Genomic DNA, 25285 nt, shown 5'->3' with positions numbered 1-25285 from the left:
GATTCCCATTGTTACAAATGGAAGGACACACGGTTTCAGATACAATCTGCATGTAACAGTAAAACAACCAGTCATGTTTGTTCATTCTTGATTTCTTACCAGAACCAAGGCCACAGTCTGTTATTAGATTGTCATCCATTCTACAGTCAAACACCGTTGTGTTGAAGTTGAAGGGAGCCATGTAAATAATTTGAGTTTTCCGAGGTTTGACGCAACCGAAAATGATGAAAAAAGAAGGAATTCACAGGGGCAAGCTTTTACTTTGAGATAACTATAAGTTCCCCACATCAAATTTGACACAACAGTGTTTGACTGAATTTATAAGTGAGTGAGATGGAAGACATTTCCTTTTTCTTAAATTGGCCATGTCATCAAATTTTCCGACAAAAACACATTGCAGGCCACAGAAAGAGTCAGGTGGTAATAGAGGTCTATTTAGGTCCAATAAGGCTTTGAAATAAAGGTTGTTTTTTTAAATATGGAAATCCAATACTTAATTTACCGTGATCTAACCGATGTGTGATATGTTGGAACTGAAGGACTGAATCAATGTATGAGGATGTAATGCAACAGTACCTTGGCATCAGCAGAACCAAACATGGTTCTGTGCAAGATGGATATTGATATGGATATGTACTTCTCATCAGCAGTGTTCTGGCTGTGGTCATGTATTATAGATGTGGTGATACTACTTGAGCGCACATCCATGATGTGATTTATTGTCTGTGGTGTCCTTGTCACCTTGAAAAAACTTAATCACCTTCTTTTGTCAAGCCCAAGATGCAAGGATTTCATTGTTGGTCTGAGTTTCATAACATTTCTTATTGCAACTGCACTGGATGACCAATCAATTTGGAATGGAAGGACTACAGAGGACAAGCATGTCATGGTGTGTGAACTGTGCCAGATGGAATGGAAGGACTACAGAGGAGAAGCATGTCATGGTGTGTGAACTTTACCAGATGTAATGGAAGGTCTACAGAGGACAAGCATGTCATGGTGTGTGAACTGTGACAGATGTAATGGAAGGTCTACAGGGGACAAGCATGTCATGGTGTGTGAACTGTACCAGATGGAATGGAAGGTCTACAGAGGACAAGCATGTCATGGTGTGTGAACTGTACCAGATGGAATAGAAGGTCTACAGAGGACAAGCATGTCATGGTGTGTGAACTGTGACAGATGTAATGGAAGGTCTACAGAGGACAAGCATGTCATGGTGTGTGAACTGTACCAGATGGAATGGAAGGTCTACAGAGGACAAGCATATCATGGTGTGTGAACTGTACCAGATGTAATGGAAGGTCTACAGAGGACAAGCATGTCATGGTGTGTGAACTGTACCAGATGTAATGGAAGGTCTACAGAGGACAAGCATGTCATGGTGTGTGAACTGTACCAGATGGAATGGAAGGTCTACAGAGGACAAGCATGTCATGGTGTGTGAACTGTACCAGATGGAATAGAAGGCCTACAGAGGACAAACATGTCATGGTGTGTGAACTGTACCAGATGGAATAGAAGGCCTACAGAGGACAAGCATGTCATGGTGTGTGAACTGTACCAGATGGAATGGAAGGTCTACAGAGGACAAGCATGTCATGGTGTGTGAACTGTACCAGATGGAATAGAAGGTCTACAGAGGACAAGCATGTCATGGTGTGTGAACTGTACCAGATGGAATGGAAGGTCTACAGAGGACAAGCATATCATGGTGTGTGAACTGTGACAGATGGAATGGAAGGTCTACAGAGGACAAGCATGTCATGGTGTGTGAACTGTACCAGATGTAATGGAAGGTCTACAGAGGACAAGCATGTCATGGTGTGTGAACTGTGACAGATGTAATGGAAGGTCTACAGGGGACAAGCATGTCATGGTGTGTGAACTGTACCAGATGTAATGGAAGGTCTACAGAGGACAAGCATGTCATGGTGTGTGAACTGTGCCAGATGGAATGGAAGGACTACAGAGGAGAAGCATGTCATGGTGTGTGAACTTTACCAGATGTAATGGAAGGTCTACAGAGGACAAGCATGTCATGGTGTGTGAACTGTGACAGATGTAATGGAAGGTCTACAGGGGACAAGCATGTCATGGTGTGTGAACTGTACCAGATGGAATGGAAGGTCTACAGAGGACAAGCATGTCATGGTGTGTGAACTGTACCAGATAGAATAGAAGGACTACAGGGGACAAGCATATCATGGTGTGTGAACTGTACCAGATGTAATGGAAGGTCTACAGAGGACAAGCATATCATGGTGTGTGAACTGTGCCAGATGTAATGGAAGGTCTACAGAGGACAAGCATGCCATGGTGTGTGAACTGTACCAGATGGAATGGAAAGTCTAGAGAGGACAGGCATATCATGGTGTGTGAACTGTATCAGATGGAATAGAAGGTCTACAGAGGACAAGCATATCATGGTGTGTGAACTGTACCAGATGGAATAGAAGGTCTACAGAGGACAAGCATGTCATGGTGTGTGAACTGTGACAGATGTAATGGAAGGTCTACAGAGGACAAGCATGTCATGGTGTGTGAACTGTACCAGATGGAATGGAAGGTCTACAGAGGACAAGCATGTCATGGTGTGTGAACTGTGACAGATGGAATGGAAGGTCTACAGAGGACAAGCATGTCATGGTGTGTGAACTGTACCAGATGTAATGGAAGGTCTACAGAGGACAAGCATATCATGGTGTGTGAACTGTACCAGATGGAATAGAAGGACTACAGAGGACAAGCATGTCATGGTGTGTGAACTGTACCAGATGGAATGGAAGGTCTACAGAGGACAAGCATGTCATGGTGTGTGAACTGTACCAGATGGAATAGAAGGACTACAGAGGACAAGCATGTCATGGTGTGTGAACTGTACCAGATGTAATGGAAGGTCTACAGAGGACAAGCATATCATGGTGTGTGAACTGTACCAGATGGAATAGAAGGACTACAGGGGACAAGCATGTCATGGTGTGTGAACTGTACCAGATGGAATGGAAGGACTACAGGGGACAAGCATATCATGGTGTGTGAACTGTACCAGATGGAATGGAAGGTCTACAGAGGACAAGCATGTCATGGTGTGTGAACTGTACCAGATGGAATGGAAGGACTACAGAGGATAAGCATATCATGGTGTGTGAACTGTACCAGATGGAATGGAAGGACTACAGAGGACAAGCATATCATGGTGTGTGAACTGTACCAGATGGAATGGAAGGACTACAGGGGACAAGCATGTCATGGTGTGTGAACTGTACCAGATGGAATGGAAGGACTACAGAGGACAAGCATGTCATGGTGTGTGAACTGTACCAGATGGAATAGAAGGACTGCAGGTTTAAGGTCATCAAACATATTATGTGTTACAAAGGACTTCCCTTTTGTGCACAGAAGACTCATAATTACTCAAATATATTTTTGTTGACAAACATGGCACACTTAACCACATTTATCCATGTGAAATATTTATTGGTTGATCCTCAAGCTAGAGAAAATGTCCACAACTGCATAATCTGTGTATGGTGACTTTCGTCCATTTGAACACATAGGCTCCATGCAAGCAGGCTTCTGAACATAATTTGTGAGCAGAAATCCACCTGAGTAACTTCATTTATGTATACAGGTAACTTGGTGCAACAAACTCAAGGGATAATTCATCAGAAGCATAACCAACTACTTAGAATATATAGGCTTGACTTGACAAGATATCTCACTTACAGATTACTCCAGGAGGAACTTCACAAGCCAGAGGTCTTTATTCATATGTATCTATTTCAAAAGGCTTTGGAAGAAGATGGTATATATGAAGATAGAAGGCATTGTTCAAGATACAATGTAACTATATATAGAAAATTATAACTGGAGTGTGTGTTGCACTGCAGGAAGAGAAACATTGGAGGTGATGCATCACAAATAGGTTCACAGGACCTTGTCAACAGGTTCACACGACCTTGTCAACAGTTTCACACGACCTTGTTAATAGGTTCTCACGACCTTGTTAATAGGTTCACATGACCTTGTTAACAGTTTCGCATGACCTTGTTAATCTTAGTGCCAAACTGAAGCCCTGTGTCACATGTGGAACACAAGAATCAAGAGGCTTCTGATCCATGAATGTGCAGCCCGTGTTAATCATATACCTCTCAGTTTCTGGACTGGAGGGATACTGTGATAGCTGTGTAATACATGTCTTCTATGTGTGTGATGGTGTCTGTCAAGGTGTGACAGTGACAGTTGGGTTTAATGCTGCTTTGAACAGTATTTATGTTATATCATGGCATGTAAGCTTAATGTGGAAGGAAATCTAAACTGATTGTTAATTATTGGCAAATATCTGGGAATATTTCAGGCTACCGTATTCGACGTAATAAGCACCCCCTCTAAGTGCCCATGGCGATATTTGCTAATATATTGGGTAGTGAACAATCTCAATTGGCACCCATTCCGATTGATCAGTGTACACAAGACTTATTTATTCATGTATAATACGCACTCGTGTGTTATATGCACCCTTAAGTATGACCATTTAAATTCTGGAAAATATATCTGACACGTAGAATATACACAGACTTTTCTTTTGTATCAGCTTATACCACGAAATTTACGATCTTTCAACTCAAAATTATATTCTAATAAGAGCTCTTGAGTTGAAAGATCGTAAATTTCGTGGTTTAAGCTGATACAAAAGAAAAGTCTGTGCATATTCTACGCGTCAGATATATTTTCCAGAATTTAATTCTAATTTCTAATTTTGAGAGTGCCCTGGGCACTTATTACATCAAATACGGTATATATTGTGAAACGTATTGGCCTAATAGTGATCCAACACCAACATATTTGGTTGTTTGGCTCACAGATTCACAGTAGGCTGAAAAAGGTAAAGAAATAACAGTTCCAATTTCAGATGGTGGAATTCAGGCAATGGTTGTGTGGATATGACGAAGTGAGTTACCTCCCTTCCATAATAGACACCGATCTGTCCTGAATTGTTTTGAAGTTTTTATGATTCATTTTCAACAGGTATTAACAAAACAGATGATTTTCTTTTACTGTTTACATATTACTGGTCACCAACATAAAAAAACACAACACTGCTTTTAATTTTGTGGTCACATTTTTGGGGGAGTTAAAAGCTTAAAAAACTGGCCTTATTTTTAAAAAAAGAACATTGGAATTTGTGAAAGTTCTGTCTCATATCCTTCTTCAACTGTTGTTATTCGTTGCCTTGTATCATCACATAATTATACACCATGAAACACCTAGCAATACGCACACTGCATTTCACAATCAGTGTTATTGTGAGGGGAACAAAACGGCGAAATGTATCGGAGAAATATGTGTGTATGATGTACAGTTTTTACAGACTGAATAAAATACCATTTCTTATGTTACCATGGTTATGAATTTTCTAGAAGCAGAGTGAGTGAGTAAAGGGAGGCTGCCTCTGTATCAGCAGCATTTTCACAGCTAAGCCCATCATCGGCACTTCATGGATGTTTGTTTGTTTGTTTGTTTGTTGTTTAATGCCGTACTCTGCAATTCTCCGGCTATATGATGGCAGTCTGTAAATAATCAAGTCTGGACCAAACAATCCAGTGATTGATATCATGAGCATCTATCCACACAATTGGGATACGATGACATGCATCAACCAAGTCAGGAAGCCTGACCACCCGATCCCGTTAGTCGCCTTATACGACAAGCATAGTCGCCTTTTACGGCAAGCATGGGTTGCTGAAGACCTATTCTACCCCGGGATCTTCACAGGTCTGTATCAGCAGCATTTTCACAGCTAAGCCCATCATCGGCACTTCATGGATGTTTGTTTGTTTGTTTGTTTGTTTGTTGTTTATCGTCCAGTCAGCAATTTTACAGCTATATGACAGTTGTCTGTAAATAATCAAGTCTGGACCAGACAATCCAGTGATTGATATCATGAAAATCAATCCATTTTGGATACGATGACATGCATCAACCAAGTCAGCGAGTCTGACAACCTGATCCCGCTTGTTGCCTCTTACAAACAGTCGCCTTTTACAACAAGCATGGGTTGCTTAAGACCTATTCTAACCCGGATCTTCATGGGTCATGATAAATACTGCCGATATGCGATGTAGTGATGAGTTAAGTCAGGCAATGAAACAAGACCATGTATACTACTCCACATCTGCTTAGGACCACAACTTTGACTGAAGATGACAATTTGGGTCCTTAGCAAATGTTGATCAGTATATAACTCACAGGGTGAAGATCCGGGTTAGAGTAGGTCTGCAGCAACCCATGCTTGTCGTAAAGGGACTAATGGGATCGGGTGGTCAGGTTCGCTGACTTGGTTGATTGTGTACATTGATGCTCATGATGTTAGTCATAGGACTGTCTTGTCCAGACCACAGTCACATAGCTGGAATTTTGCTTTGTGCTGCATTAAACAACAAACAAACAAACAAAACAAACATGCACAGACATGGTGTGCACTCTTCCATTGCTTAACGCCGCACTCAGCAATATTCCAGCTATATGACAGCGGTCTGTCAATAATCAAGTCTGGACCAGACAATAAATATATACACTGAAATGTTATGGTGCGTGCATTAGTGTGTGCGTGCATGCATCACCTTGAACACTTGCATCCGGATAAAAGAGTTTGCACTGTACACAACAATGTCTCATTCTGTTGAGAAGCATCACAATTACCACTATTAATATAGAAAAATATCTTATAAAATAACAAACAAAATGTCTTTTTACAATATAAATTTTATTGGTAAAATGATATAACAAATGTACATTGACTCTAAATTCATAAAAATAGAGCCATAAGACTTTGAAGCCCACCTTACATACGAAGAGTGAGTGAGTGAGTTGGGTTTAACGCCGCTTTTAACAGTATTCCAGTTATATCACGGCGTGTCAGCTTAATGTGGGAGGAAAGCCCCGAGTGATGCAGGTCTCAGAAGTTTACCACTTAAGGTGAAACCCACGAGCAAGGGTATGGTGCTGACAAACCTAGAAACATAATCGGGGCGAACCAGGATTCGAACCCACAATCATAGGATTCTGGCGTGCCCAAGGTTCGCAACTCTGCACAGGGAATCGCGACGCCTTAGACGACTGGGCCACCCGTGTCCCCTACATACGAAGCAGTGAAGGCAGCCATGTTTACAAACGGATCAGAATCATTGGAAAAGTTTTGGACACTTTCAGATCCACAGGCAGTGTCGATTCAGATGAGATTCCATAGAAAAATGGATGGATGGACGGATGCTTGGACAACCTGATGACGGACAATTCGCCATGGCAAAAGCCCACTTGACTTTCGAATGAGGCCATATTCCTAAATGTTCATTTCTTCTTTGACACGAGTACAGCTTGCTCTGGATGAGGGTAGGGGACACCAAACTTGTGACACAGTTTCTGGAGAGCCTTCTCATACTCCTTGTTGAGTTGGGCTGACTGCTGAAACCCAAACTTGATGTCCTCGATCTCGTCGAAGAAACTCTGTAAAATAACATAAGGAAATCATGATATATGTTTTACAATCTCATTATAATCAGATCAATAACTCCGATTCAATACCTGCAGATCAGAGAACCCCTCTGTAGGACACAGTATTGTTCTGTCCTTGCTGCAAAACATACAATTTTATTCTTTTAAAGGGGGAGCCGGATAATTCATATTTTTGTACCACACACACAACCAAGTCAGCAAGCCTGACCACTCGATCCCGTTAGTCGCCTTTTACAACAAGCATGGGTTTCTGAAGACCTATTCTACCCTCGAATTTTCACGGGTCAAAGGACTAAGTATATATACTTCGAAATGTTATGGTCCTCGTGAGAAAGAAAGTTGACATCCAAACATTCTCTTCCTTATGAAACTTGTTGTTAACCTGCCTTATCCCCAGCATTAGGGAGATTAAAGAAGAACTGTGAAGAACGGAGTATATACTCTGAAACTTTGCGTTCCTCATAATAAAGAAGTCGACATCCATAATTTCTCTTCTTTATTAAACTTGTTGTTACCCTGCCTGATGCCCTGCATTAAGGAGATTAAACTAAAACTGAGCAGAACACCCACACACACACACTTGAATAAAACCCAATTTTTCCTCACTTCTTCTGGGCCAGGCAAATCAGTGGCTGATATCATGAGCAAAGATTCACGCCATCAGGCAATACATTTTCAGACAGGTCACACACTCTACCACATGATCCTCATTTAAGTTGCCGACCACAAGTATTGCCCCAGATTCCCTACTTGTTTGTTTGTTTGTTTGCTTAACTAAGCAACATTCCATCAATATGACTGCAACCTGTAAATAATCAATTCTACAATTCTCATCGAACAAGTCACCAAGTCTGACCACCCTATACATTTAGTCACCTCTCCTGACCAACATATTCTAGGGATATCTACCATTGATATTTGTTATAACACAGTTATCTCCCCTGACAAGAAAGGAATCCAGACACACCTCGTCCAGACCATCCAGCTCTTCTCGAAGTTTCTTGTTCTCTCTCTTCAGTTTGTTCCTCTCTCTGACAATGTCTCGCAGTTCAGAGTCTGCAGGAAAATGGATAAAAGTAATTTTATGGACAAAATATTTCAGTGCATTGCTCTTTGAACTTTTGAACTTGACATTCCAATGTTGGTGACCACACCCTTACAATGGTCCTATTCTGTTCCACACTGACCACCCCTAGCAAGGGACACAGGGTCCTATTCTGTTCCACACTGACCACCCCTAGCAAGGGACACAGGGTCCTATTCTGTATCACACTGACCACCCCCTAGCAAGGGACACAGGGTCCTATTGTGCTCCACACTGACCACCCCTAGCAAGGGACACAGGGTCCTATTCTGTTCCACACTGACCACCCCTAGCAAGGGACACAGGGTCCTATTCTGTATCACACTGACAACCCCTAGCAAGGGACACAGGGTCCTATTCAGTTCTTAGCCTTATGTATGTCAGAATAGTTGAAAATGTTACTCTTCTATAATCAGAACTGAGAAGTATAATATATAGGTTCCATTTCTCCTCATCTGTGTGAAATCAGGAAATATTCATTACCTGGCGTCCTTGACCCAGTATGACCCCTGACCCCGACAAGCTCGGCCTCAAGTCTGAAGGCTTTTTCTTTCTCTTCCTTCATCCGATTCTCCATTTCCATCATCCTCACCTGGAAACAGGAGTTTATCAAGTGACTTATTTACCAAAACAATTCAATGACTTTCTAAAATAATGAACCTAAAAATCCTAAAGATCTGGGTGCCGTTGTACAAAGCGATCTTAGTGCTAAGCTGATCGTAACTCCCACACCTGAGATAGACTTACGACAGTCGTAGCGGTAAGCTGTTTCGGACAATGGCACTTTGAACAAAACATGATGTCATCAAACTCACCTACCACAGCCTGGCAATTCCAATGAAGCTTACAGCACCAAAATGTATTTTGATAACTTTTTAAATATTACAAAAACAAATCTGTTTAATGCTTAACCATTGTAAGATAAGCTGTCATTTAAAAACTGACTTTCACTTTGTGTGAGTTCATTGGAGTATGAACCTTCAAGGAGTGAGGTTCATACATTGTATTATCGTCGTTGCAATGGACTCACACAGAGTGCAAGTCAATTCTTAAAATGTTTTATGTCACTATTTTATACCTTGAGGGTTGTATTACAAAGTTTCATTTAGTACCGTATATGACCGCGGATAAGCCGACCCCGTAGATAAGCCGAGGTGTTAACTTGACCATTGAAATAAGAAAGAAAATGATATGACCCGCAGATAAGCCGAACCAGGAAGTGAAAGGCAAAAAGCACTGTGAAGTCGGACTGCCAGACATGTGCTGGTACTCGCTGATATTCAAAAATATAAGATGAAAAAGTTGTAATAATGTTGAAAAAGTCATTATTATTTCTAATAAAGATTTAACAAACCAGTCATCCACTTTCATAATGTGGGAAGCTGTTTCTCTTGTTTTTTTTAAATCTCATAATGATCGTTATATGTTGCCATCAACAACGAAGCGCCATTTTGTGAATCGGTGTATATAGAATTATGAACCCGTGAGAAAATATATCAGCTAAAGCGAAGACTCGCAGTTTGAATTCAGCATCGTAAGCAAACTTCGTTTCAAACTTAGGATGAGAATGTCAGTCAGTAAAAATATACCAACTTTTATAACCCCCTTTAAACCACTATTGTATGTTTCGGGAAGTTGTAATCTATCGGACCGTCATTAAGGCGATGTTTCTGACAGATCACGATCTGAAAAATACTATCATGAAAGTGTATCCCGTGTATAAGCCGACCCCTTTCTACAGAATCTTTTTTCTGGTCGTCAAAATTCGGCTTATACGCGGTCATATACGGTATGTGTGACTTCATGTTTACACTGATAGCCATACAACCACAGGAAACAAAGAATAAAAACAGTTCCTCAAAAGGAGAGGTGACATGAGCATATGTATGCACATCTGGCTCTACAGGAATGTCTATTGTTGCATGGTTACTAGGGCTGTTACGATTCACTCACGTATTTGGTGAATCGAACCGTATCCATTCATGAATTGAATTCGTTATTCGTGGCCACTAGAATCGAATATTTATGAATATGCAATCATGTACATTTACATACCCTGTACCTAAAAATATCCATAAGAAATATCCATATTATATGTATAGACGTCTTCAAAAGACAACACTCTCATAATATTTAATTTGACAGTATTGTGGTCACTGGTCATTGTCGCAGGTACTAGTTCCTGGATAAGTGCAGTATATAAATGTATAATATATTAATAATTAACAAACCATGTCACCATTTATGTTATTCTTTCAGTGAATATAACAAATAATACATCAACTGCTGACTTGTTATTGTATTCGTAAAATGCTATTCGTATTCGTTACCCTATCGTGATGAGAATTGTATTCGTCTCATAGTGTATTCGTTGCAGCCCTAATGGTTACCACAAAGAGATGAAACAAATATCATCATCAGATGAAGAAGGTGTCTTACAAACAACCTCTGTCAGTCACAGTGACAGCGTGTCACAACACATTTACATCAAATACTGGACACCAAAATGTCCAAAACGACTTGAGAGAAATCTGAATTTGTTCATGAACCTGTGGCGATTACAATTGTTAGCCATCACTGATCCACTGGCTGATGAAAGGTGATTGTGAAGATGTGTGAAATAGATACTGAGGTAAATTCATAGTGAGTCAGTGAGTTAGGTTTTTCGCCGTTTTTAACAGTATTCCAGTTATATCACAGCGTGTCGGCTTAATGTGGGAGGAAAGACCGAAGTGATGCAGGTCTCAGACGTTTACCACTTCGATGAAACTCACGAGCACGGGTATGGTGTTGACAAACCTAGAGACATAATCGGGGCGAATCAGGATTTGAACCCACAATCATAAGTTTCTGGCGTGTCCAAGGGATGCACCTCTGCACAGCGAATTGTGGCACCTTAGATGACTGGGCCACCCGTTCCCCCGGTAAATTCATAGATTGCTGTAGAGTGTCACTGTAGTCTAGATACAGATTGAGTTGATACTACGATAGTTTGGATGTGCATTTCTTCGTTTTGTTTACCAGGATGGGTTGTAGCGAGGATATTTGTGAATGTGATCATGCAGTAAAACTCCCTGCCTTTACTCTATGTCTGCCATAATGCTGATTAAAGGTCTAAATGATCAGAAACAATTCTTCTGTATGTATTCATTCAGACATTCCACCAGGAATGTGGAAGTAATCTGCCAGAGTTTACATTATTTCAAGAATACCATCTTGTGAAAAACATATGAACATCAAATTGTGTTGTTCATACACTTATGAACGTCATTTTCACAGTCAGTTTCCAATGGAAACCCTGCATTGTGTAAACTTCACATTAGAAAATATTACCTTTTGAACAAATTTGTCTGAGTATTGGCCATCTCAGTGTGGCTGCAGTGAACAAAAATGTTCCTGTCAGTCTTGATATTAAATTATTTTCTGAATCAAACTAAGAAGAATGTCTAATAATTTGAACAAAACATGATGTCATCATACAGAGAAACATACACATTCATTGGTGGCGAAAGGTTCATTAAGATTCAGATGTTTCTGAAGAGAACATGTTTACGACGGACGATGAACGATGGACGAGGCACAACAGACAAACAGGTCATGACACAAGCGCACTTTGCTCTCAGTCAGGTGCGTTAAAAATTAGAGTATAAAGGGATCCCAAGTTTCAAGTACTAAGTGGGGGGCATGGGTGGCCGAGTCGTTTAAGGCGCCGCGATTCGCTGTGCATAGTTACGTCCCTTGGACACGCCAGAAACCTTTGATTGTGGGTTTGAATTCCGATTCCCCCCGATTATGTTTCTAGGTTTGTCAGCACCATACCCGTGCTCGTGGGTTTCACTTAAGTGGTAAACGTTTGAGACCTGCATCACTTCGGGCTTTCCTCCCACATTAAGCTGACACGCCGTGACATAACTGGAATACTGTTAAAAGCGGCGTTAGAACCAACTCACTCACTCACTCAAGTACTAAGTTAGTATAGACAACAGTGTGTGTCCTTGTCACATAGCTACTTTCTTCAATTTCACAACTGAGCTCACATTGAGGTCCGCGATGCTCTCCATGTGGACCATGTTCTGTTTCACCTCCTTCTCATATCTCTTCATCAGCTGAGAGTGCATCGTCAGCATCCTGCAACACAGGGCACATCTTTATCCAGTGATGTAAAGTATGAGGGGTGAGGATATGCAAACTGACTAGTATAAAACATACTGCATATTTCACTAGAATGAGTGTCTTTGGCGACAATTTTAAGATTTTAAAAAAAAGGTCATTTTTCCTGTATAGACCTACTACCGTATTCAACATTTTAAATGCCCAGGGTGCCCTCAAAATTAGGAATGGGGGGCACTTATTAGAATATTATTTTGGTGAAAAGAAACTAGAGTTGCAAGATCTTAAATTTCGTGGTTTATGCTGACAGCCTGGAATGTTTATATATGACAGATATATTTTTCCAGAATTAAATTGCCCATAGTAAAGGGTGCATATAACACATGAGTGCATATCATACACGAATAAATAAATCTTGTGTACATTGATCAATCGGAAGGGGTGCTAATTAGGATTGTTCACTAGCCAATATATTAGTAAATATCGCCGTGGACGCTTATTAGAGCAGTGCGCTTATTACGTCGAATACTGTATATGGAAGACCAACAACAGCTGAATGTCATATAGCCCTGGGTATACTACAATCTGGTACCACCCAACGGGAGGTTGCTCAACATTTCAATTGTCATTGTGACACCATATCCGCATTAGTTCGTCATGATGCACAACAAAATGACATCAGAGACCATCAATGTTCAGGGAGACCGAGGGTTACCACCCTTGCTCAAGATCGATGAATTTAACTGGTTCATCTCTGAAATCGGTGTCAAGCATTCCTAATGACGGATTCATCCACAAAGGGACATCAACCGCCTAAGAAGTTATGGCCTATGTGCAAGGAGACCTGCTATTTGTCCCATTATGTCATTGCCGGGAACATCTACAATGGTGCAGACAATATGTCAGGCACCCTCAGTACTGGTGGAGACGTGTGATGTTCACTGACGAGTCACGTCTTAACCATCTTCCCGAGGCAAGTGAGCTAACTTACTATAAAAGTCCAGTTTCCACCCTTGCCGAACTAGGCTGGTATTATGGAGTTACATTTTGGCTGGACTAACGAGTCTATGCATAGTCCAATCAAAATCGCGCACCGAAATCGAAATCCGGTTCGTAGAGTGTCATGCAGATTTCAGTCGACTGCAGGATTTGCAAAACATGTGCACCGCTAACTCGTTGTCAACAGATATTTTCTATTTTTTGCTTTTAATCAAGGTGCTCACATGATTTGATGCACTTTGCGATGTAAGACTCGTTTTATCACAATATAGATCTTGATTATCAATCAGATCGTCTTGACTGGGCGCCACGGTTTTGTTTGAAGCAAATGCAAGTGATACGAGAGGTTGAATCTGATTGGTCAATAGGAGAGGCATAGAAAGCCACTAATAGACACTGGTGGCGCTACGATCAAGCCCAGGAATTCCAGCCTAGTTCGGCAAGGGTAGAAACTGGACTTTTAAAGTCAGTTAACTCTCTTGCTTCGGGAAGATGCGTATTAACCTGTCATCATCAGATGGCCGTCAACGGGTTTATCGAAGTAACAATGAACGCTACGCATATGCATATGTTGTGGAGAGGAAACAAATGGTGGAGGCAGTCATGGTGTGGGGAGGCATCACTGCTTGGAACAGGACGCCTTTGATCATTGTGGACGGTAATTTGACTGCAGCGCGATACCGTGATGAAATTGTGGCACCGGTTGTTATTCCCTTTATTCAACATCATGGCCCTGGTATATTTTTTCAGCCAGACAATGAACGTCCACACACAGCCTGTATTATGCAACAATTTCTCCAAGAGGAAGTCAATGTTCTGCCATGGCCAGCAATTTCACCAAACCTTTTGCCAATTGAGCATGTTTCGGACAAAATGGATCGACAACTTCTATGTCTTCCACATCCCCTCTATAACACCTCATGATCTGCAAGCAGAACTTGTCAGAATATGGAATAACATCCCTCAACACTTTCACACGCGATTAATTTCATCCATGAGGTGTCGATGTACAGCAGTAATTCATGCAGACAGCAGACAGATTTTGACCCCATGCACCTCATTAGCATCCTGAAGTCGATACTGTACACCATCGACATTTTATTTTGTAATCTTTGTAGACAAATGAATTTTGTTTCATCCAATATAATTTCTTTGAATAAATTTCTACTGTACATTTACTGTATTCATTGTTTGCTATGCACAGTTTCTTTTTTGGGTTAGTATACTTGAAGTATACTTGAAAACAATGCGATCCAATATAGCATGCAGTTACCATCCTTTACATGCACACTGCTTTACTGAGTATCTCAGATTATGGTAATGGCGGCAATAAGAGTTTGTATACTTGTTTATGTAGGGAGGCCCTTTCCCAGGTTGATGGTACACAACAGTTTATTTGGGTACATACTAGATAGAACAAAAAAACAAAAACACAGCTAACCTGCACTATATTTTCAAAAGTAATTGCCTTAGAACCAATTCTTTTATTTTTTGAAGCCTATAACTAATTTTGTAGAGGTCACTCAAATACAATGTAAAATGGGCAATCTCTTTCAATTTATCTTCCCTTCACTAACCCGCTAGGTGCGCTGACCCGGACGGTCCAACCTTAAACTGATGGCGCATGTGGTATGCGCGATACGAGCACTACACGTTACTATGACGCCTATAGACAGTTAACTAGTACAACCTTCACCTCTGTCGGCAACGGTCACGCTTGTGTGTGGACAGTATATCTTTTCGCCTAAAAAATGATTTATCTATTGCCATGTCCAGAAACAAATGTTCTTTGATTTAATGATACATCAGGGATGACCACGACTGATTATATTGTATAGTTAACCCCTAGATAGGCGTTCGAAGCGATGCGGTGAGATCAGCTGATCGTTCATCCCAGGTCGCTTTGTTGACGTTTTGCAATCGGTACTAAAGTGTTGCCCTTGATGTATGAATATCACACTTTTAAAAATTAAGTAGATTTTGTATACGTTCCTCCTATATCTATGTTGTAGCATCGCCGAGCAGGCTACATCATATGCATGCATTTCAGTAAGTACAGCGGTGAGGCGATACGGCACGTGAAATGTGAAGGTCTCATGCAACGCTGCCCGTTGCCTCAATGTTGTGAATATTGACAGCAACACATGTAAGTATTTGTCAGATATATAACAGAGAGCAATGAGGAATGTTCTCAAGAAATTGTAAGAGTAACAGGCACTGTAAAATTACATCATCAACTAGATATCATGATACAATGTTCAAAATAAAAGTGAGTGAGTGAGTGAGTGAGTGAGTCTGGTTTAACGCCGCTTTTAACAGTATTCCAGTCATATCACGGCGTGTCAGCTTTAAGTGGGAGGAAAGCCCGAAGTGATGCAGGTCTCAGACGTTTACCACTTTGGTGAAACCCACGAGCACGGGTATGGTGCTGACAAACCTAGAAACATAATCAGGGCGAACCGGGATTCGAACCCATAATCATAGGTTTCTTGCGTGCCCAAGGGACGCAAATCTGCACAGCGAATCGCGGCGCCTTAGACGACTGGGCCACCCGTGCCCCCTCAAAATAAAAGAAATGGAAATAACTGAAATCTGTTTTGATATTTAAGGGTTAATTGGTGCATGTTGTAGAAAAGGATTTTATGTATGAACGGTGGCTGTTTGTTGCCAAATACTACCATGATCGTATTTCAATATGATCAATGAAAGATATATATTATTTTGGCCTTTTTTGAATTTTACAAAGTAGAAAGAAAGATTTCAGACACAGAGGACCCTATATATTTCAGTTAAAATACATATTCAAGAGTATTTGTACCAACTACAATTTTTATAAAATAAAACAATATATTCATACTAATTGTCAATCTCTATAATGTTGATTGTATTAACAATGCAGTGTCTACATCCAGTTTGCATTGACAATAATCATATGATTGTGACACAGATAAAGCTGATTCTTAACTTCATTAGGCCTTTCTTTTTATGTTTCCTTGTTCTAATCTGATGTTTCAAATCCCAACATAAACAAATTATTAATGTTATTCTTTTTTCTTCTTCACACTAAAAGATATCTGCATTGCACAATGACTCTTATTATATTTCATATCTTGGCACACTTGTGCATGTGTACTAGTATTTGATTACACATGCATGACTTTTTAGCAGTCATCTGTTTCTGAACTGAATATTATGCCAATAAAGATAAGTAACATAAAAAAAGGACTCTGGTATTCTTTCAGGTTTGGAGAATCAATCAATTAATTGTGAAAACATTTTTAATTTCTTACATAAGTTACTTTGATCTTGATAAGATCAAAATAGATCCAAATTAAATTGAGGAGATTAAATTATACAGTCTAATTCATTTCAGCCAGTCTGTCTAAAATCCGGTCCTATTTTTCAGGCAATAATAAATTAATGAAAATTTAAGAAAGAATATATACCTTGCTTGAGTGAATCAGTCAATATGCATATTGGCTGAAATTTTTAGTCAAAATACATATTGGGCCTGATTATAGACACTGACTGTAACATATGTAAGTATAATCTGTTATATTCAAAAACAAATAACACAAATAAATCCATTTATCTACACGGAATGACTGTGGGGTTCAGTTTGCGTTTATTTAACCATCAGAAGATTTGATGATAAACTTTCTAAATTCACATTTGCTAGATGATAATAATATCTACAAAATATACTTAATACTACAGGTGTCTTGAAGTACTGTTGAATGAAAATCAGGATACTTAGATACAGTAGGGTAGTTTGTGGGTTTGTATGGGAAATAATTTGTCAACATTAAATTAAATATTATGTTACTAAAACAAGAAGATAACACTATGATTTAGATCTATTTATGCATCATACACATTTTGTGGGGTAGCTGGTATGATTTGTTGTTTGTTGGGACAAATCTCTGTAATTTACTACTATTTTAAGAGCATGAATATGAAAATTCTGTAAGAAATGATGGATGAATGAATTAACACCTGTGATGACTCAAAGCGCTTAATGGTAGGACACATGTTATAGGGGCAGAATAATATGGGTAAATCTCTTATTTCAAAGTATGATGAGCGGTATGTATATTGCAACTGAGTAACTGAGTGCTTAATAGATGCATGATAGATGTTCATTTGGCCTATTTCTAAAAAAATAATATAAATTTAAATATTCAGATGCAACTTTAATTTTGATATAAAAAGTAACATTTAAAATCAGTTGTTTTATTATATTGAACGTTATTTCTTCTTAAATTATTTGTAAAGGCACGGATGTAAACTTACTATATAGATCATTGGTAAAGGCCTGTCAAAGATGTCTGTGTGCTGCAAATGTTGGCGTATCACTAATTTTATTAAATTGAAGTCCATGATAGTATTTGTTGGGATTTGAATGCTTGAATTGTTGTGGGAAATAACACAAAGGCTGATAAATAAAATGAGTTTGCATTATTTCATCGATGCAATATGTAAGCCCCGACTGACAGAATGCCTCGCTGTTTTCTAACGTCGAAAATACCGTGGCAATATACCATTTTTCATGACGTTTTTCTCGCTATATTCCAGAGTGACAATTCGTCTTGTAGTTGAAGACTCAACAAATGTTGATATTATAAACTGATAATCACTACGAAATATGAGCTAGTTAAAAATATTCAGTTGTAAACGACCGTTTTTGAACGAAGGTGCAACAGGACAACTCTTTAGCTTGGCTCCGTCTCTACATGTCAGTAGTTGTCGCAGCGCGCATTGATCCGGGAACCAGACCGGAAGCGACAGTTTGGACCGTCGCTTATATCATTTCAAAAGGAGAGTTATTGCCCTTTGGAACAAAAAGATCGCCCATTAACTTTGCATTTAAGAACTGAATGACACTTTTCTACCAGTGTGCCTGCCACGCAGTGTGAGAAATAAGCACCTACCTGAAGGCCTATGGCAGCACAGTATGAGTCAGGCCTATAGTTTCAAATTGGGATGGGTCCTTATCGCCTTCAGGAAATTTACGTGTCAATATATTTATCACAATAAGCTGGGGGTTTTAAATGAGGGCCTGAAGAGTATAGTCAGGGCCTACATCTTCTGAAGTCTTATGGGTTCTGATGGCAGGCTGGCAACTTCAAACACTGCTGCCAGAGGCACTTATTTCAGAATGCTGGATAAATGAGTGATGAAATCCACCTACTTGTTCAGCTTCTGTGACTCTGGGTCTGCTTGTTTCTTCTCCTCCGACTTCTGACTGTGCCTATTGGTGTGCCAGGGGCGAGGGTCCGTCTGCACATACACACTGCCAACAGAGAAAGGACGATTCTTAACCATTCCATGATTAATCAGCAGCACGCTACATTAAACAAAACTTTCTCAGGACCCCATATCACAAAACGATTTTAGTGCTTTGACAATAAAATTCATACAACTTGGGACAACAGGATATTTAATAAACTAGCGTGTCAGTGAGTGTGGTTTTATCGTTTTACGCCACCGTTGGCTATATTCTGGTAATACCCTGCCCAGAAACACCATAAATGGGCTTCACACATAGTACATATCAAACAAGGGTCTTCGGTATGATCAGCAAACACTTTTGTCACTAGATTACCCTACCATCCCCTAATAAACTAGTCATGTGGGCTAATACTCAAAAGTGTCCTAAAAATGTTGTCTATTTAAAAAATCTATTTAGAAAAAAATAAAAATAAATAAATATGTTGTCTTCTGAAGGAAAGGTATGTATCCAGGTACCAGTATCTGTTCAAATGTGGTTTTATTTATTCCCCAACCAAGGATCCGTTTGCCTTCCAGTTATCATTCTCAACTCCCTGGGGAGTATACAACCCAAGCTTCTATGGGCGCTGGAGGGTTTTTACATCCACCTCCCATAACAGGTACCCATTCCAAGCTCGGTGGACAGAAGCACATTTGAACTAAGTACGTTGCCCAGGGTGACACCACACTTGTGTTTCGGGTGTGTGTACATATTTGTGTTTCCACCATCTGGTCATCTACCATCAGACAAGAGGTGTTTTTTTTTTAGTACACAGTGTGTACATCTATGGATTTGCTTAAAGAAAATTTACAAATTGTTTGAAAGGGAGGTTAAGTCTGGTGCCAGACACTGCCAAATTGTGGAACCATAAACGCTGTTAACCTTTTCGCTATTGTTAGCTAGAAATCTCTGCTGCAGTATACAACAATTCCAGAATAATCAAGCTACTCATACATCTAAACAGTTACAGAGTCCATGTCTCAATGGTTATTGTATTCGACGTAATAAGCGCCCAGGGCGCTCTCAAAATTAGAAATAGAAATAGAATATTATTTGGGTGGAAAAAAACAGAGTTGAAAGATAAATTTCGTGGTTCATGCTGACAGCCTGAAATGTTTATATACGAGAGATATATTTTTCAAGAATTTAATTGCCCATAATTAAGGGTTCATATAACACACGAGTATATTATACGCGAATAAATAAGTATTGTGTACATTGATCAATCGGAAAGGGTGCTAATTGGGATGGTTCACGAGCCAATATATTAGCAAATATCGCCGTTGGTGCTTAATAGAGCGGGGTGCTTATTACGTCAAATACGGTATTCATTTTAAATGTCTGCACAAGTTACTTTTGCTAGAAAACATTTGTCACTGGCAGGGACAATTCTAAGATGGGGCCTTGTGCTTTTAGCCCCTAAGTTTGAACAAAGGCCCATATTTTGTAATACAATGGGGCATTTTAACATTGTGCTGTATGGGCAAGTGTGGGTGGACCTCAGGTATATTTGAAATTTTCACATAAAGGGCTGATGTCAGAAAATTCCTACAGTGCACCCTGCACTGGTTTCTTAAAATATATATTATTTCAGCGTTTTTTTTTAAGAAAAGATATGACTTCTAAGTGTGCCATTCACACATGATTCAGGCACAAGGAACTTATTATTTTATAACTCTGCGTTTATGATTGTAACTGTGCCATTGGCACAGTCGACTTTCGAACCCTGACTGCACTGTGGTCTGGCCAAGTAGATGCTAAAATCCTGAATCCTCAATCCATAAGGAAATGGTACAGTCATGCCTCGTTTATGCGTACACTTGCGTCATTTCACAATTCGTCCGTATAAACTAATTTCTGTATCTGAAACCAGCTTCTTACTGGCAGAGTTACTTCCCTTTAATTATGCAACTCATGACAGATGACAGAGCAAACAGATACATCCACTCAATCTTTATTCATACAGGTTTCAAAAAGTCTGTCATGGAAGTTTGAACTGTCACCAATTGTCGATTTTCCTATGGTATCTCCAAATTCAGTGCCATAATGCTTACTGATGGTTTCTAAACTTGCTGACGGGTGTTTTTCTTTAAAAAGACAAATTTCCCTTTCTCTGCGTGCTGTAACTGCGTGTCGCTTATGTTTCGCTGGTTGACAGGTGATACTTACACAACTTTGACCTCTGACCTCCACAGATGCCATATTTATCGAAGGGGATTACATGTACAATAAACAAGCTCGTCTCAAACATAACTCAGTGTCACTTGGTTAATTGACTTCTCACAAATCAAAGGATTACCACCAGCGGAAGTGTATTGTCCGGATAAGTGAGACAATTTTGCGTGCATTTCAGAGTTTTGTGTATGAAAATGACCGTCCGGTTCCGGAAACTGAATTTCGGATATACAGGTAAATTTATATAGTAATTATTTCGTTTTGAATGAAAATTGTCCAGGAACCGAGATTTCCAGATATCTGAAGTCTGTATAAGCGGGGCATAACTGTATGCATGAGTCTGTCTCACAGACCCTGATCCCCATTATTTTCCCTTCCGCCCAACCCTTACTGTAATGCTTTAGCCCTAAATGAAGGAAGTCTACATTGCTGTAAGAGGCGACTAACAGGATTGGGTTGTCAGAGTGACTGACTTGGTTGATGCATGTCATCGTATCCCAGTTGCATAGCTCGATGTTCATGATGTCCATCACTGGATTGTCTGGTCATATTGCTAGAATATTGCTTAGTGCAGTGTCAACAACAAACAATCAAAACAAAACATTTTCCACAGGTTCTGAATCTCTGATTCATTGGGACTTCTTTCAGTTTAAATGGAGTTCTTTGTTTCCATCAAAATTATATAGTTTCGGAGACTAAGAGTTAGTCTATGGTACTCATGTGCATGTTGTAAGATCACAGGTGCAAGATCATTCAAGGATGTGTATAAGGAAATGTACTTTTCAACAATCTTACTCCCGAGTTGTGACGTAGTTCCGGAGTAGATCTTCTTCCTTCTTCCTCTCCTTGAGGACATTCAGCTCCCTCTGCAGCTCATCTCGGTGCTCCCGGAGTCGATGGAGGCGACGCTTCAGCTCAACATTTTCAGCTGCAGACTGACAACAGATGGGGTTTAGTGACACAGACTGACAACAGATGGGGTTTACTGACACAGACTGACAACAGATTGAGTTTACTGACACAGAATGACAACAGATAGAGTTTACTGACACAGACTGACAACAGATGGGGTTTACTGAGACAGACTGACAACAGATGGGGTTTACTGACTGATTGACAACAGATGGGGTTTACTGACACGGAATGACAACAGATGGGGTTTACTGACACAGAATGACAACAGATGGAGTTTACTGACACAGACTGACAACAGATGGGGTTTACTGACACAGAATGACAACAGATGGAGTTTACTGACACAGACTGACAACAGATGGGGTTTACTGAGACAGACTGACAACAGATGAGGTTTACTGACAGATTGACAACAGATGGAGTTTACTGACACAGAATGACAACAGATGGGGTTTACTGACACAGAATGACAACAGATGGGGTTTACTGACACAGAATGACAACAGATGGGGTTTACTGACACAGACTGACAACAGATGGGGTTCATTGAAACAGACTGAACAGATCAGGTTCAATGTGTGAGTGAGTATGGTTTTACACCGTTTTTAGCAATATTCCAGCAATATGATGGTGGAAGACACCAGAAATGGACTCCACACATTGTACCAATATTAGGAATCAAACCTGGGTCTTTGTACCCATGTGAGGAATTGAACCTGGGTCTTTGGCGTGACGAGCAAACACTTTAACCACTAGGCTACCCCACCATCCCTCAGGTCCAATGACACAGATTGATAACAGATCAGGTGCACAGACAGACTGTCAGCAGATCAAATTCAATGATATACAGACTATTCACAGGGTGATATTCGACACCAAGTCTGCAGGAAATGTCAGTAAAAATGACTAAATTGGAAAAATGAAACCCAATTCAAGTTGTTATAATTATAACTAATGACTGAGTAATGTCATGGATGTGGGGGTGACTATCATTTAATTGATAATATGACCTATAGTATAAAGAGGAAGACTTGATTTGAATTAGGGCTGGGACACAGGCCCCTGAAGCAGGAGGAGTCCAAATTTACTACCCAGGTACCCAACCCCCTATTACCCGACCCTACTTGGGTATATGCTGTAGGTCTCAAGAGATAGGTACAAAATGTCTGGTTGGGAATAGTTGAACCTAGCCTTGGCAAAACATATTTAGATACATGAATAAAACGATCTGGTCATGCAAACACTGAGGTTGATTGAAGTTTTATCCTTATTCAAGCATAAGTCAGAACAAATGCGTTCATAGTCGCAAAGAAATGTGAACATTAGTGACTTGTATCATAACGATGGAGTTCTAGATAATTTTGTCACTAAACAGTATATCATGTGACTCTGGATAGATCTAGGCCTGCTGGGTCCTACTCAGTATACCTACCTGACCCGTGCCAGCCCTAATTTGATCTGAATGCAGTGTATATACAGAATTTGACATAACAAAAATAATGACTGAATTTATGAAAACACGAAATTAAACACAAACTTTCCCTTTTCGAAAAAGGGCAACAATGCAGTTTACCGGGCACAGCCCGAGCTCTACCATCCGCTCAATTACCGCGCTATAGTGCCACCGCTGTCTCGTTACACCGTTACCATGCCTCACGCTCTGGTGACTCTCGCTTCACGATCCAACACCCTTTCTCGGTCTTACGGAAACTTACACATCTTTACAATCAAACACCCGTTCTCGGTCTTAGGAGAAACTTACACATCTTTACAATCAAACACCCATTCTAGGTCTTAGGGAAACTTACAAAACTTTACGATCCAACACCCGTTTTTCGGTCTAAGGGAAACTTACACGTCTTTACGATCCAAAACCCCTTTTTGGTCATTAGGGTCAGCTGGCTTTGGGCAAGGGTTAGCCATAAATTCTTACCTTTTCAAGCGTTAATCCAGTTAATCCCATTGGTCGGTCATGTTGACATAAACAATTGCGGGTGTGGTTTCAAGAAAAGATGAATGGGAGAGCGGGCAGTGACGTCACACACATGCGCAATTCATTGGTTACTGACTTAACCATGCATGTCAATGGGGATTCTAATGACCTGTTAAACGAGCACTGATTACATGTGATTGCGCCTGTGGTCCAGTGGTAGAGCGTTGGCTAATTAACGCATTAATTAGCAGAGCCAGGGAGCCAGCGAAGCGCGTTCGAGCCCCCACAGCGCTAATTGGATCTGAAAAGGTGCGCCCGGTAAAGTGCACTACTCCCCGAAAAAGAGCCCCCCCCCCCCCTCCCCCCCAGTTGCTAGTGAATCCTTGAAAAATCCCCGAGAAAAAACTGCATATATGACATCGAAAATTCTGGTCTGAAATAAACATAAATGAAGCTTGCATATAATGTTAAAAAATGTTTAAACTAAAAACCGGGTGACACTTTCATTTCTCTGTCAGTTTTTAGTACCGAACGGGATATCGCTCTTTTATTACGACCATTCGACTGTTACGAGCGGTCATGTTCAGATCAGCTGTCGACAGCGAGAGTACATACATATAAAACGATTGGCTACCTGTGTGCATGAATGTATATCAGGATATGACATCGTCGAGGCGTACATCACGCGAGTAAATCAACCGTTGACCCGGCGACAACACGGATGTCATCTGTCACATGATTACGAGGGGATTGGTTGTTAATTGTTTTCCTTGTCACTGATCGTGTCGTGACCTGTCCGAAAGTCACGTGATGAAATTTCGGACTTGAGAACGAAACGAAATATTCCTCACTGAAGGGACCATTCATTGCATTGACATGCATAGACCTTTACCCAAATGATCAACTGCCACTGTAGATTACCAATTTTGTAGATATTATATTCACATAAGTCGCTTGAATTAAGTCATATAGATTTTGTAACATACTGCAAAAGAACACAATATATCTAAATTAATATTTAATATATAGAGGTTATCACGCGAGTGTGTTTGGGGATGGTAAATATCCTGCATTAGGAAGAAACATTGTATTTTGCGAGCCTTGGCGAGCTAAATACATAGTGTTTATTCCTAATACAGGATATTTACCATCCCCAAACACACAAGCGTGATAACCTCTTTATCATATAATGTCATTCTTTAATTCTGTGCTTCAAAATCGCTTTCCCTCTCTCAAAAACATTACCGAAACATTGCGAGTTTTCCTGGAATGCGCGCAT

At 40.2% G+C, this 25285-nt stretch overlaps 1 protein-coding gene across 3 annotated transcripts; it reads right to left on the bottom strand.

The window, feature by feature from the left end:
• Positions 1–6781: 6781 nt before the first annotated feature.
• Positions 6782–24793, bottom strand: LOC139446160 (centrosomal protein of 290 kDa-like). Of its 3 annotated transcripts, none has more exons than XM_071227463.1 (7): positions 24641–24793; positions 21954–22093; positions 18903–19004; positions 12640–12730; positions 9086–9194; positions 8486–8574; positions 6782–7509 (listed from the first exon to the last, which is right to left on the bottom strand). In XM_071227463.1, the coding sequence occupies exons 1-7, from the start codon at positions 24686–24688 to the stop codon at positions 7354–7356; spliced, it is 735 nt and encodes a 244-aa protein (XP_071083564.1). In that variant the 5' UTR covers positions 24689–24793; the 3' UTR covers positions 6782–7353. The 3 variants fall into 3 exon arrangements, with proteins under 3 accessions (XP_071083564.1, XP_071083571.1, XP_071083579.1); XM_071227470.1 differs by lacking the exon at positions 24641–24793 and adding an exon at positions 24007–24232; XM_071227478.1 differs by lacking the exon at positions 24641–24793 and having other exon boundaries at positions 21938–22090.
• Positions 24794–25285: the final 492 nt, after the last annotated feature.

The sequence above is a fragment of the Haliotis cracherodii genome, unplaced genomic scaffold (genome assembly GCF_022045235.1).
Source record: "Haliotis cracherodii isolate W230 unplaced genomic scaffold, xgHalCrac1.p SCAF_10, whole genome shotgun sequence".
NCBI lineage: Eukaryota > Metazoa > Mollusca > Gastropoda > Lepetellida > Haliotidae > Haliotis > Haliotis cracherodii.
This window is presented reverse-complemented; position numbering and strand designations above follow the sequence as displayed.